Source organism: Phalacrocorax aristotelis, chromosome 3 (assembly GCF_949628215.1).
Source record: "Phalacrocorax aristotelis chromosome 3, bGulAri2.1, whole genome shotgun sequence".
Taxonomy (NCBI): Eukaryota; Metazoa; Chordata; class Aves; order Suliformes; family Phalacrocoracidae; genus Phalacrocorax; species Phalacrocorax aristotelis.
In genome coordinates, this window is record NC_134278.1 from 63,678,816 (window position 1) to 63,691,407 (window position 12,592).

The following is a 12,592-nucleotide window of genomic DNA, read 5'->3' on the forward strand; positions in this document are numbered from 1 at the left end:
AGGATGTGCAAGGGGAGGACAAAGAGGAAGGGCAGTAGTTAAGCTAACTTTAACTACCATCACCAAGTTAGCACAGTGTTACGTCCAAGTTTTTTTTAGGATAGAGGCATTAATACTAGACTTCACTTGAAAGACAGAGGGAGGAACTAGAAAATGGGGGAAAACATCTTGAGAAATGTTGGGTTAAAAGATTTCTAAACACCAGTATAACTGATAGTTTGATAGTTTAGGAGGGCAAATGAATTTCTTGTAGCATGCAACCACACACTACATCCACAAGCTGAATACTAATAACTGTCAGGACACTGAGCATCTTTACATCAGCTGACTGAGTACGATGCTTCCTATATTATTTGTTCAGATTCATTTAGGTTTGTCTGTATTAGTTTAATCAAAACTGTTTTAATGACAAGGACCTGGTAGCAAGTTCAATGCTCAGATATGAGATGCAACCATTATTGTTCTTTTAAAACTTTATACTGAAATCCACTTATTTGGGAACTGAGCATTCTCCATTAGAGTAGGGGAAAATTCAAGAGTTTTTACAAAAGTAGCTGGTTAGATCTCACAGAGATTGCCTACAAAAAGCCTAAGATGTCTCTGAAGTACTTTGATATGTCCTAAAACATTGTCAAGGTGGGGCACAAACCAGGTGGCTATATGTAAGAAGAGATGAGGAATCATTCCAGTTGACTGATAATTAAGCCAGTACTATATAAGTTTAACTAAGTGCCACTACCTTCCTAAGTCAGTTATGTCAAATTGCTGAGCTGTTAGCTAACTTTATACAATTTCTCCATTACAATAAGTCATCATTATGCCATCTGAATACTACATAAATTCAGATCTTCAGAACAATAAGCAGTACAGCATGGTAAAATCTTGGACCATCAGACCCACACCAGTATACCAGGAAGACAGCAGTAAACTTACTTTCACCAGCCACATAATTAGCTGGAAAATAGCCTTGCTGTCCATTTGCTAGGCTGCCAAACCACCAGTTATCATTATCTTTGTATAACACTTGGATAATGTCACTGCGATGGATGGTTAGCTCATCTGATCGATGCGCTGTGTAGTCATAAAGAGCCACTACCTAAAAGAGAGATAAGAGCACCACAGCTTTATCACAACCATGCCACAGAGAAAAAAGCGCAACATTCACTTCCTCTTGCAGAAAAGCAGCTGAAACCAAAGCTGCACTTTGGTAAAAGCTGAGGCTGTCTCAAGTTTTGCTAATGGGATCAGGGGTGGTGGGAAAGCAGCAGGAGAGGCAAGATAAAGGACTGTGGGATTGTAGAAATGGTTAAGAACATTCAATTCACTAAGATTAGCTTCAAAACAGCAGCTGTTAGTTTTATAAGCAATTTACTTGTGAAGCAAAAGGGAAAAAAACCCCACTTCATACATTTACTTTCTCAGAATTGTTATACCACCTTCAGATCCCATTCTGTGTGTGCTTATGGAAGCATGTGTGTTCGAATAAATACTTCAACAGTATGACAGTTTTACCGAAGGAAAAATTTAGAACAAAAATGTCAGTGCAAAGTTTTGCTTTGATCACTGCACTTTTTCTTTTTTGTTTAGAAATAAGGATTTGCATGTACAATTTTATAAATATCTGCCAAAAATTCATTTATATTCCATTTCACATAATAAATCCATTTGCCAGTGAAATACAGTGCATCTATACTTCTCTGGAAAGAAGTGCTAACAGTGGCAAGCACCATGCATCCTACACAGAATGTATCACCAGAAGCCTGCTTTCTACCCTGAATATAAAAATATCAAGTATAATTTCTTATTTCCTATGCCCTATGAACAAAAATCTGTCGTCACGAATTCAGAGCAGAAAAGACTGAAAACAAGTGAACTGAAAGAATAAGGGAATTGCTCACTTCCTTCATTGTAAGTGAAGAACAAAATTATGATCTGTTCTAAACAAAGAACACTGCTTCCCTATGTATAATCTTCACCTCAGGTCCCTCTACAAAATTGTAAGTAAAGAGGTCAGAAACAGAGATCATGAGGAGGGATAGGAGGGTATAGGAGATTGAAGGAGACAGCAAAGTTACTATGAATATAGGGATTTGGAGAAAACACTTCCTTTTTTTATTACTCATGCATGCATTTAAAACCTAAGACTGCTGAACTGCACAGTGCTTTTTTATATTTGTATTTCTATTTTGAGTAAAATAACTTATGAGTTATGTGTTTAAAAATATAGCCAAGGTCACTTGTATTTTTATATGTCCATGCCATCAACTAAACAGATTAGATCAGTTATGAATGGGAAAAGATAGACATGATTCTACCATTGCAAATTCTATGTAGTGATTTATGAGCTGGTCAGCATCAAAGAATTAGTATCAGCATAGTTCTCAGTAGACAGGAAATTTATCTAAATGTGCATTCAGTAATCCTGAACGTACTGAAGTTAAAATGAAGCTAAAAAATGAAATATTAACCTTTATAACAACTCTCCTCCCTGCATTAGGAAAGCTAATATGTTAATTACAGGTGATGTTGACAATATAGAAATATGAACTTTAGCGTAGAACCAAACTAAAACACACTGAAGAGGACCATAAACAGTGCAGAAGTTGAAGCGTGCACGATCATGTCCAGTAAGGGGTGCTCTAACAGTGCCCACTTCAGTTAAGTGGCAACGGCTTCCTTAGTGATAGCACTATGAAAATCATAAGGTCACTTAAGGGTAAAAAAAAAAAAATAAATAAAGGAATGTAACACTAATTTCTTGTCAGCATGAAAAACAATGAAAGGCAGAGCAACAAATACTTCCTATTGCAGTGACTTTTGTAAGACAGTTCCAGTGTAAATGTTTTGGTTTTTGGAAAAAATCACAAAAATTCAGTAACGTGGAAACACTGCCAACAAACAGTTCAAACCAATCAAGCAAGTCCCACTGTTTGGCTCCCAGAAACAAATAAATTAAAATACCAATGTGGCCTGTAATACAACTGGTTGAGCAAGCCTGACAATTTAAGACAAATGTGGAAATTGCCATTATATTCTCTGGAGACATATGATGAGAAGATGAGCATAAGGAGATACAGGAAGTGCACCTCAGGACCAAAGAAGAATGTAAACCACTCACAGTTATGCCCAAAGCAATGGAATTTCTTCTAGTGTAACATTCAGACGTGTTAAATTCTGTCTGGGTCCAAGTTCAAGCAAAAAAAAAAATCCACATTCATCAAAATTTTACAAAATTATTTTTTAAGAGTGATATAAAAACAGCAGTAATGTGGTTATGGTGGTTAACACATTTCTAAGAATTACCAAATATAGGGTAGCAAGAAAAAATTCCTTGGGATCATGCTAAAAAAAAAGAACGTGCCCTCAAAAGCACAGATACAGTGTAACAGGTATACAAGATACTGCAAAATACAGAACACTTACTGTCTCTTGCCTGAGTGGACAATTGCCCCCTCCTCTCGCCCCTAGTGCAGTCAGGCAGTCATCATTCTAGAAGAAGAAATTATTTTAAAACTTTAATATGAAGTATTTTGATAAACCAGTAAGAATTATCCGTAATAAAACACTTTTTAAAAACGCAAAAGCAGAAGTGATGTTAAGCAACACTGAGTAATATTGCCTATGTAGATATTTAGAAAAAGATAATAAGTTTTTCAAGTACGTACACTACACTAAAGACAACATGGTGGAAAACAGAGGATAAATGTTTATGCCATCTAAGCTTGTTTACATTGCAAACACCACAGTAGATTTTTAAGAAGTTGTTGCAGTGAACTTTATCTCTGATCCGGTATGCAACTTTCATATAATGGAGAATTTCAGGCTGCTCTTAATAACCAATACTTTCCATTAAACTCTAGTTGTTCTATCTTTACCACTTATTCTTCAGACTTCCAGTGAAGTCAAAGGAATAGCAGGTATATAATGCAAAAATTAGGATGTGCCTGTACCTACAAAATCTTATTTCTGTCAAATAATAGAATTCTCCAGCTGAAAGAAGATTTAAAGCAGAAAAAATTATGAAAGTTAGCAGAGGAACAACATATTAGAACAAAGGAAGAGATGGAAGTCCTTTGCTGGTGTTACTTCATTTTTTTCAATAGCCTGTTTGCACAGAAGGGAAACCAGTTTCCCCTAGATTTTGCGTGTGTCAAAGGATACAAACTACAATGCAGAATAGAAATATTACACAGCAATTAAAATAGAAGAATCAGGTGGAAGCTTTGTGAAGCAAACATTTCCACCCATAACAGATTGTACCACATTGCAAAAAACATTTAAATCTGAGAATGTCTATCCAAAATACTTCACCTTTTTTGTATTTTACAGCCCCTCCTTTAACTGTCTTTTGCATGAACCTTCCCTTCTCCTGCTTTTTTAGAACATATATTTAAAACATGTTGCTCATTTTAGTTTCTGGTTGTTGGGTTTTTGTTTTTAAATTTATTTTTTATTAGAGTGATCCAAGGGACATCATTACTGCAATCCTCAGAAGATTAAATGGCATTCTCTAAAATAGAGATTCTTGCCCTCAGTGTTTTCCCTAACATAGCTAGGCTTGTCCCATATGGGAAAGAAATCACTGACTATCCTGAACACGGAGATTCCATCCAGTCTCCAGGTTGTTTCAGTACTGCCACAGTAGTTAGACACACACAGAGTACATAGAGATGAACACAGTATAAATGTGAACAGTTGCACTCCGTTCTTACCATCTACCGGAACATCTAATCCTGCCACCTAAAGAGTTCTGAATAATTATGTACATTCAGAACACGGGGGGGGGGGGGGGGGGGGCGGGGAGGGGAATCTAACTGCTTGATTTGCTAAACAAATTTTTAACAAAGGCTGGTGGAGATGCAGTTCAGAGTACACGGCTTGTTCAGTGGTCTGCTGGTAGTTAGCACTGCCTTACAGGTTTCAGCTAATTCTCATTTTCCATTCTCAGGGTTAAGAGAACTGTGCAGGCAATGTGCTTAGCCTGTGGGATGGGAGTGCCTCCTGTTGCTCAAAAATGATTCATCAGAATTATTAGCAGTATTATTTAAGTATCTAGTTCAGGTACTCATATTGCCCCATTATTGTGTCTCAATCTGTCTCTCTCTCTTTTTAATAAAGTATTTATGCGCTCTCAAACACTCAATGTAAGAAGAGCTTGAAGAGAGCGAGCTGTTTGGAAATAACAAGCTAAAATCCATGAGTCATCCTGAGACTATGTTGAATGTTCTCAGACACTGTGTTAAACTTTTAAGGCAACAACAATCCAATGAGTTTCCTCTTAAAGAGATACTCTCAGTATGTCATAGGCTGCACACATCCTACCTCCAGCAGGAGAGGGGAATTGCCACAGCTGCCTACCACAAACGTAGCTACTGTAAGGCAGCAGAGCTGCCTCTGGCGTGCTGTGCCATTTCTCAACTAGCACCAGCTACCAGTTACACGGCAAGTAACAGCCAGCACAAATTACCGGCCTTTCAGTTTAGAAACATAATTTTTTATGTTGTGTCACAAGATTAGGCCACATTTTCAGGATTCCAAAAAGGTGACAGACATACTCAAGTGTATGAATACATCGTTCTTAACACAATATTAACACCTCCTTTTTTACTGCAAGATGGAAACTAGTTAATCCCTTTCTTTGCACTGGAACAGACGTGAGACCATAGTTACATTCTGAGGAGTTGGTCTTTTTGGGAGGCAGACCATCTGTGAGAAACAGGAACAAAATGCTTGCTGAAAAAGCCTGCTGTGTCACACTGATTTTGGTTAGTCAAAGCTGTTAGGAGCTTTCAGCATAAGGAACATCCTCAGAAGAAGATACATAGATCCAGAAGTTGATGCAGAGTTCTAGACCACGGAATATCACGCTGGTTATCCACGACCAACCCACTTAGCTAGCCTTGACATTTGTAACACAAAAAGAAACAAAAAGTGTTTTAAGACACTAACACAAAAGAGAGCACTTCAGGTAAGAATAAACTAATCAATTAAGTTGCTGTATCAGGTGTCACCGATTCCGGATAATAGCACTAATTAAAATGTTTATTTTTAACTTCTTTTTAACTGGGCAGGTTCAGCGATTTTGGCAACAGAGGTTTTGATTTTATTCATGCAGATGTATAGCGGCCAACAGGATTTGCACATTAGATATCATTCATTCCCGCAGGAGAAGCAGCACTGAGTAAGCACAAGTGATATGTTATTACTGCCTTTTCTGTAAAAATTTCTGCATTTAATTTCTCCTGAACAAATATATTTCAAATACCACAATATCAAGTTTAAAGAAAAAAAATATGGAGAAATGTGAAGTCTACCAATGGTTTCATTTGCTTCTTCCTTCTACGTCAACACATTCTTCATTGTAACAGAATAAACATACAGATCAAGTCTCACCTCTAATTAGTCATTAACTCTTAATATCGACACTTGGAAAAAAAGCGTTTCTAAGACTAATCTTAGGCAGACACTGCACATACCAGGGTGAACTCCAATGTGTGTGCAAGGCCCAAGCCACCCTTCCCTCCCTTTCCTGTTAGAGTGAAAGACTCAGTGACATGAAGAAGGACAAACATCTATTTCTTGGATGCTGCACAGTGCCACTACTTCACTCCACCTCCCCTACACCTGTTATCTGCCAGAATGGAAGAGAAACTGGGAGTGTTACTTGTGCAAACAGTCCAGTAAAGACAAAGGGAATGAGTGTTAAAGCTTCTCTTGTCTGTTCAGTATATCTATGCCTCAGTGTGTAATAGCCTAATTCTCAGACTGTTACCTGTTGGGTTTTTTTGTTGTTGGTGGTGATGGTTTTGGTTTATTGGTTTTTTTTGTTTGGGTTTTTTTTTATTTTTGGTAAAGGAGACAAAATAAAAAAAGAACTTACAGTGCTCAAAAACCCCATGACTGGCTTAAAAGTGAGATAATATTTAAAACACACAAAAAATTTACAGAATCAGTCTCAGCTTTTACAGTTGCTCCATTGTTTTAATTCTTCCTCATGAACCTGAGGGTTAGAAATTTACTTAATCCTCTCCTTTCCTAAGAATGTAATGCAATCTCTTTATGCCAGTAATTGAAGTTTAAAATGAAACGTTAAATAAGCTGGGACATAGCATAAAATAATTGAATATTGTTAACACTGTTGTATTTCTGTTCTTGTTCTCTGGTCCAATTAGTTGTCAACACACTCCTAGCTTGGGACACCTAACTGTACAAATTTAGTCTACAGGATACAGAAGTATACAGAAGTACATGGATAGTATTAACAGCTAAATTAAAATTATTCTAAAACTATTAATTGCTAAGAATAATGTAGTCTTCTTCGGTCTTAATTAATCTGTCTGTAGACACTATAAAGTTACTTCCTTAGGCTTCAGATGACTACAATCCTTATTTGATTACAGCCCTTCAATATTTAATGAGCATGGGAATCTACAATCTGCCTAGAGGAAAAAAAAACAAAACTGTGCCAGGCTGCACTTTATTGAAACCTGCAATGTACAAACAGAAAACAGAAATGCAAACACAGCTGCTGCAGTAAAGCCTACAGGGATTAAAAAAAAAAAAAGAAAAGAAAAAAGGGGAAAAAAGATCAATTCAGAAGCATGTGAAATATTCCAGCTCCTGAAATTATTCAAAACCTCTTCAATTATTTCATTGTTTGTAAATATGCTACTTTCGTGATATAAATTACTCAGTTTACCTGCACTGATAATATATATATATAACTGCATTTGTAACAGAAAAAGTAACAGAGATATTCAAAACCTTAATTTAACCCTCTCAGAAAAAAATATTTTAAATTAGCTGCTATTTATTATTTTCCAAAACAGTTGATCCTGTAAAAATTTATTGAGCTTGCTGTGATGGAGAACATTAAAATACTGATTGAACAATCCATACTATATTTTCTTGAAGATACATCTTTTGTGAATAAAGACAGGATTAAAAAAAAAAACTCTCTACAATGAGAACTTGTGAATAATGACATTTTATAGTTAAACATCAATTAAAAAAAAAATGCAAAGATAGAATTCCTTACCGTCTGTAGTGTACCCAATAGTGTTCGGCTAAGAGGATTTCCTACTGGGCTGAAACACCCTGTGAAAAGAAAAGGCTGTGAATTTTCTCCTTGTTATCCTTTTCCATCGAATAAACCATTTTATTTTAAAATCATTATGTTAGCAGGATATGTTTGACAAAATTCTAATGAAAAGCAGTAGCATCTTTTAGTCACAACTATGCATCCTTCAGTCAGGAACAGTTGGAGGGTTTATTTAACTAACAAACCTGACACAAGGTTAACTAATCCAATATTTCCATTCAAATGATTTGGAGAAACAGCTCAGGCTATGTCCACATGCCACCTCATACTCAAAGCTGACACTATTATCTAGGCTGTATTGCTTTTCTCTTCATTGAATTTCTGAGTAATGCATACAAAGTTATCCAACAGAAATGATCACAAAAACTCTCAAAGGAATTACTTCCTTATTTTATCTGAAAGAATAACTATGCCTATTCAGTAGCTCCCTTTGATCATCTGAGTTCCTATCACAACACATCTTGCTGTTTATTTTATTCAATCTCTACACAGTGCATTTGAACAAGTACTTGTAAATTCTTTTCTTTTCAAACTATTATGTCAACTACTAAGCTCCGGAAAATCCTTTCATCATCTATGGATTTATCTTTTTGTTATTGGTCTCCTCAGCTTTATACTTAAGAAAACATCTTAAAAAGAAAAGATACAAAAATCTGAAAGTTGTTGAACATAACAGTGAAAAATGCCACTGCTTCATTGGAGAACGGTTTCTCAAGTACGGAGATACCAGACAACGCAGAGTTAAGCTCACTGGATTTTCTCTGCAAGACACTAGATTTGAAACAAGTTTTGTTTTCAAAGACGCATAAGTTCTGAAAACTCATTTTCATTTGCCACTCTGAAAGCCTCTCTTGAGGAGTCCAGTATCTGAATAAAGAGGACTTTTCAGATTCAGATTCCCATGTACTGGCACAGCTCCACAAGGAAGCTTGCACAACTCCACCTACAGTATACTTTCTAAAGCTTAGTGGTTTAGACTTTCAGAGGAGATTTACTCATAAATATGTAATCATTAAGATATTTAGATATTTGTAAATATAAAAAAACCTGCAAGCTCAATTATAGTTAAACCATGCTCCTACAGATCTGTATGTGAGTAATTTTGTACTTGTGAGAAATCCTAAATAAGTGCAATAAATGATTTTTCAATTTTGTGTATGATTTAGAAATTCTGTGATCTTAATAATTTAAAAAAGCTTGCATAAATTCTGAAATGTTTCATTTTGAAAGGCTTACTTAGATTTTTATTACTTTTTTCCATCCCTTTTCAGAAGAGGAAAGAGACGAGAATAGAAACTGTCTTCTGAATTTAACCCATACTGAAAGACCTACCTTCACAGGTAGACCTGAAGATTACCTTTTTTTTGAAAATAAGCTATTTGCTATAACATTTGTTCAGCATCAGCACCAAAAGTCACTGGGGATATTATTCCTATTAATATTGTTATCTACATAGTCATACAGTTACAAAATGAGCTGCTACAGATATGACACTACACATGGATATACTATTGCATACAGATGTCATATCAACCCTTTGAATTAAAATAAAAAACCAAAACAAAACCAACAAACTCGAGATCAATAAATTGCATGATAATTTTTTTTCTTTAGACAGCTAACTATTCTGCTACAGGATTTTAAATTTGAGCATTGCAGAGTGTGCCAGTTCACACAAACCCATTCTAAGATAAAAGCTGTATAAAATACATAATGAAAACAATTGCTTGTTTGGAAAAAAATCTTCAAACTTTAATTAAAATCAAACAAATTGTATTTTTATCAGTAATATCATTGACTTTCTTGTTCTCCTAAGGAAAAGATGTACTACCTCCAAGTACTTCTGGACTGTATGGTTATGTATGTGGGTATTCCTGTGCAGTCTCTATATTTAGCTGCTTGTCAGGTGCCAACTTTATGGTTAGACCGATATCCCCAATTAAGCCTGAATAAAGGGCAATGCAGACCTGTTCTGCTGCAAGCATAGGAAAGACAGATGTGTAACTCAAAGATACAGGGAGCGCAGTACTGAATTCTAGCAGCTGGCACTGGTTTTGATTTAGCTTTTTCTGTGACTAAAGCCTTCCTTTGAAACAAGCAGGAAATTTGTATTATTTTGCTTGAGGTGTAACACTAAACAGACCACAGTACACTTGGGTCCAAATACTGTACACGCCACAGAGCCAATGCTATTTGTTCATACTGATCATGCCTGTTGGTTACCCCAAACCAGTCTTTAGTGTCATCCATTACTTGTTTTCAGTTATCAAGCATTCCTTTAGTAGCTCCTACATTCAGAACAGTCATGCTAGAAAAGAAACCTCTTCAAATATTCCTCATTCACAAAACAAGGTCCATTCAGCAACCAAGGGAATATCCATCCCTTCTTTCTCAAACGATGCAGTAGATTTTTAAAGCAATTTTACACAGCTATTGGCTTGACGTGGTTCCATGCTTGATGAAGCATGTAAATGACACTGAGCAGGTGTGACTAACAGCCTCAGCAGTGCTTGCTTTGGTTATCTCTGATCCAGGCTGTGCAAACTTTTCAGCTACTACAGTGAGGAATTGAAATTGAGGTCAGGATTGCAGAAGGACATTTCCACTTCATGCAAAAATGAAGTTTCCAGGACACTGCTGGTGTCATGTACCTGTTGGGACTCTCACAGCCTGAGCTTATATAAAGGTGGTTAAATCCCTTGTAAGGTAAAACCTGAAGGAAAAAAAACCCAAAAAACACCAAAAAAAACCCAACAAAAACGCAAACCAACCCAACACCCTGTTTACCTAGCCTATCTTATCTTAATGATGCTTCAGGATCAGTAATGGAGGAGCACTGTTATTGATTCAGAGGGTTTACTTGAACTCTCCAACAATCTTCCTTCTTAACAGCATTTGGTGTCTTCACCTTCAAAACCCTGTATGTCTTGAGAAGCTAATTTTCCCTATGAAAGTATTAACATTTGAATTACTGTATTTCCTATTACTCTGCATTGATCCTTCAGTGTTCTCTTTACATGGAATTTTACATGAGAAGACTAAATAGCTTCTAGAAGAACCTACAGCTAATGTCTAAATGCGATGTCAGATTTCTAAAAATGATAGCTGCTATTGGATTTTCTCAAATGATCAGAATTTTCACATTGAGACAATATAACAGCAGGACAGCTCTTCTTTATGGTCCACATAATCCTCTTGCTATGAATTCTTTGTCAGTCCAAGCATGTGCTGATTTAGGTAAATGCCTGCCAAAGAACTGGTATCTTTTGAGAAATAATGTAGGTGCCTGCCTTGAGAGGGAGTCTGAAACTGTATTAGTTTCCTGTACAATTCGAACAGTGAACTGAAAGTCTATGCTTAGTTCCCCTGAGTCACTTCTGGCATTATATTCTCTGCCAGTATAACTGCAACTGAAGAGAAGGCAACAGAAACCAAGTAGTTGTCCTGTCCAAAACATGCCTGCACTACCAAGTTCCCAGTTCCACTGAACGCTTTCACTGCAAAACTACCCTCTGCTCTAAATAAGCATATTAATATGAACTGATCAAATTTTAAATAGTTGGGCTGAAATACACAGGAAGTAGATGAGTTCACTTCCGAACAGATTAGACTTATACAGAAATGTATATGATAACAGCAACAATGCCCCAAAATAGCACTTGTAATAATTAAGAACATTTCCTAATAAATAACAGCATCTTTGCTATTATATTTGTTTTAAATTAATAGCAAAAAAGCCAGAACACGGGAAAAAAGTCCTTCTAGGGAATCACATAATTCCACTGTTATTATTCTACTGGAGTGTCTGCAATCACCTAATATTAAACGTCTACGTGAAAAATTCCTTTTTTAACAGAGTCTGATACAACATTCATTAAAGAATTTATGTTTTAATTACATTTTCAAAAGAAGGCTTTTTCTCCCTTCGTGAAATGTTCTTGATAAATTAATTCTGTTGATTAATAAAGGTATTTGTGCATCATAAATCTCCAAGGACTCCAACCTCATGGAATGTACAGTTAATTAAATCATGCAAAAGTTGATCCTGGAAAATCCTCAGAAGATCACAGAACACCAACAAATAAATAAGAAAATTGAAAAAAACTTAATTTTCAGACATTTCTGTGATAAACCCCTCTAGAATATACAGAGAGAATAAAAACCTTACCTATTCCACTTCCACATTGTTCTATTTTTAATTGAGTTCGACTTCAAGTTTATACTAATTATTAATGTTTTGAAAACCCACAAACAAATCCTGAAACACACGAAAATGAACTATGCCTCTAGGAAATGGTATTTCTTGCTGCAGACAGTCTTATAATTTATATTGTGGCCTCTTGCAACATGGCATACTTAAAAAACACCCAAATAAACAAACATTGGAAAAAAGTCAACTCAGATAGGAGATTAATATGCGTATTTCAGCTCAGTCCTTTTCCTACTCATCTTCTGTGGCTTTAAAGTTGTTCCCAGTAAACAGAATTATGT

The 12,592-nt window shown here is 35.9% G+C and overlaps 1 protein-coding gene across 3 annotated transcripts in view; it reads right to left on the reverse strand.

Annotated features, from left to right (window-relative positions):
- The window catches only part of AHI1 (Abelson helper integration site 1), a 98,125-nt gene that overhangs the window by 17,291 nt on the left and 68,242 nt on the right, over positions 1-12,592 (reverse strand). For all 3 annotated transcript variants that reach the window (XM_075087697.1, XM_075087696.1, XM_075087698.1), the window contains exons 20-22: positions 8,039-8,097; positions 3,424-3,489; positions 934-1,096 (exon numbers count right to left, since the gene is read on the reverse strand). In XM_075087697.1, coding sequence (XP_074943798.1) covers positions 934-1,096; positions 3,424-3,489; positions 8,039-8,097 — 288 coding nt within the window. The remainder of the gene's footprint in view (positions 1-933; positions 1,097-3,423; positions 3,490-8,038; positions 8,098-12,592) is intronic.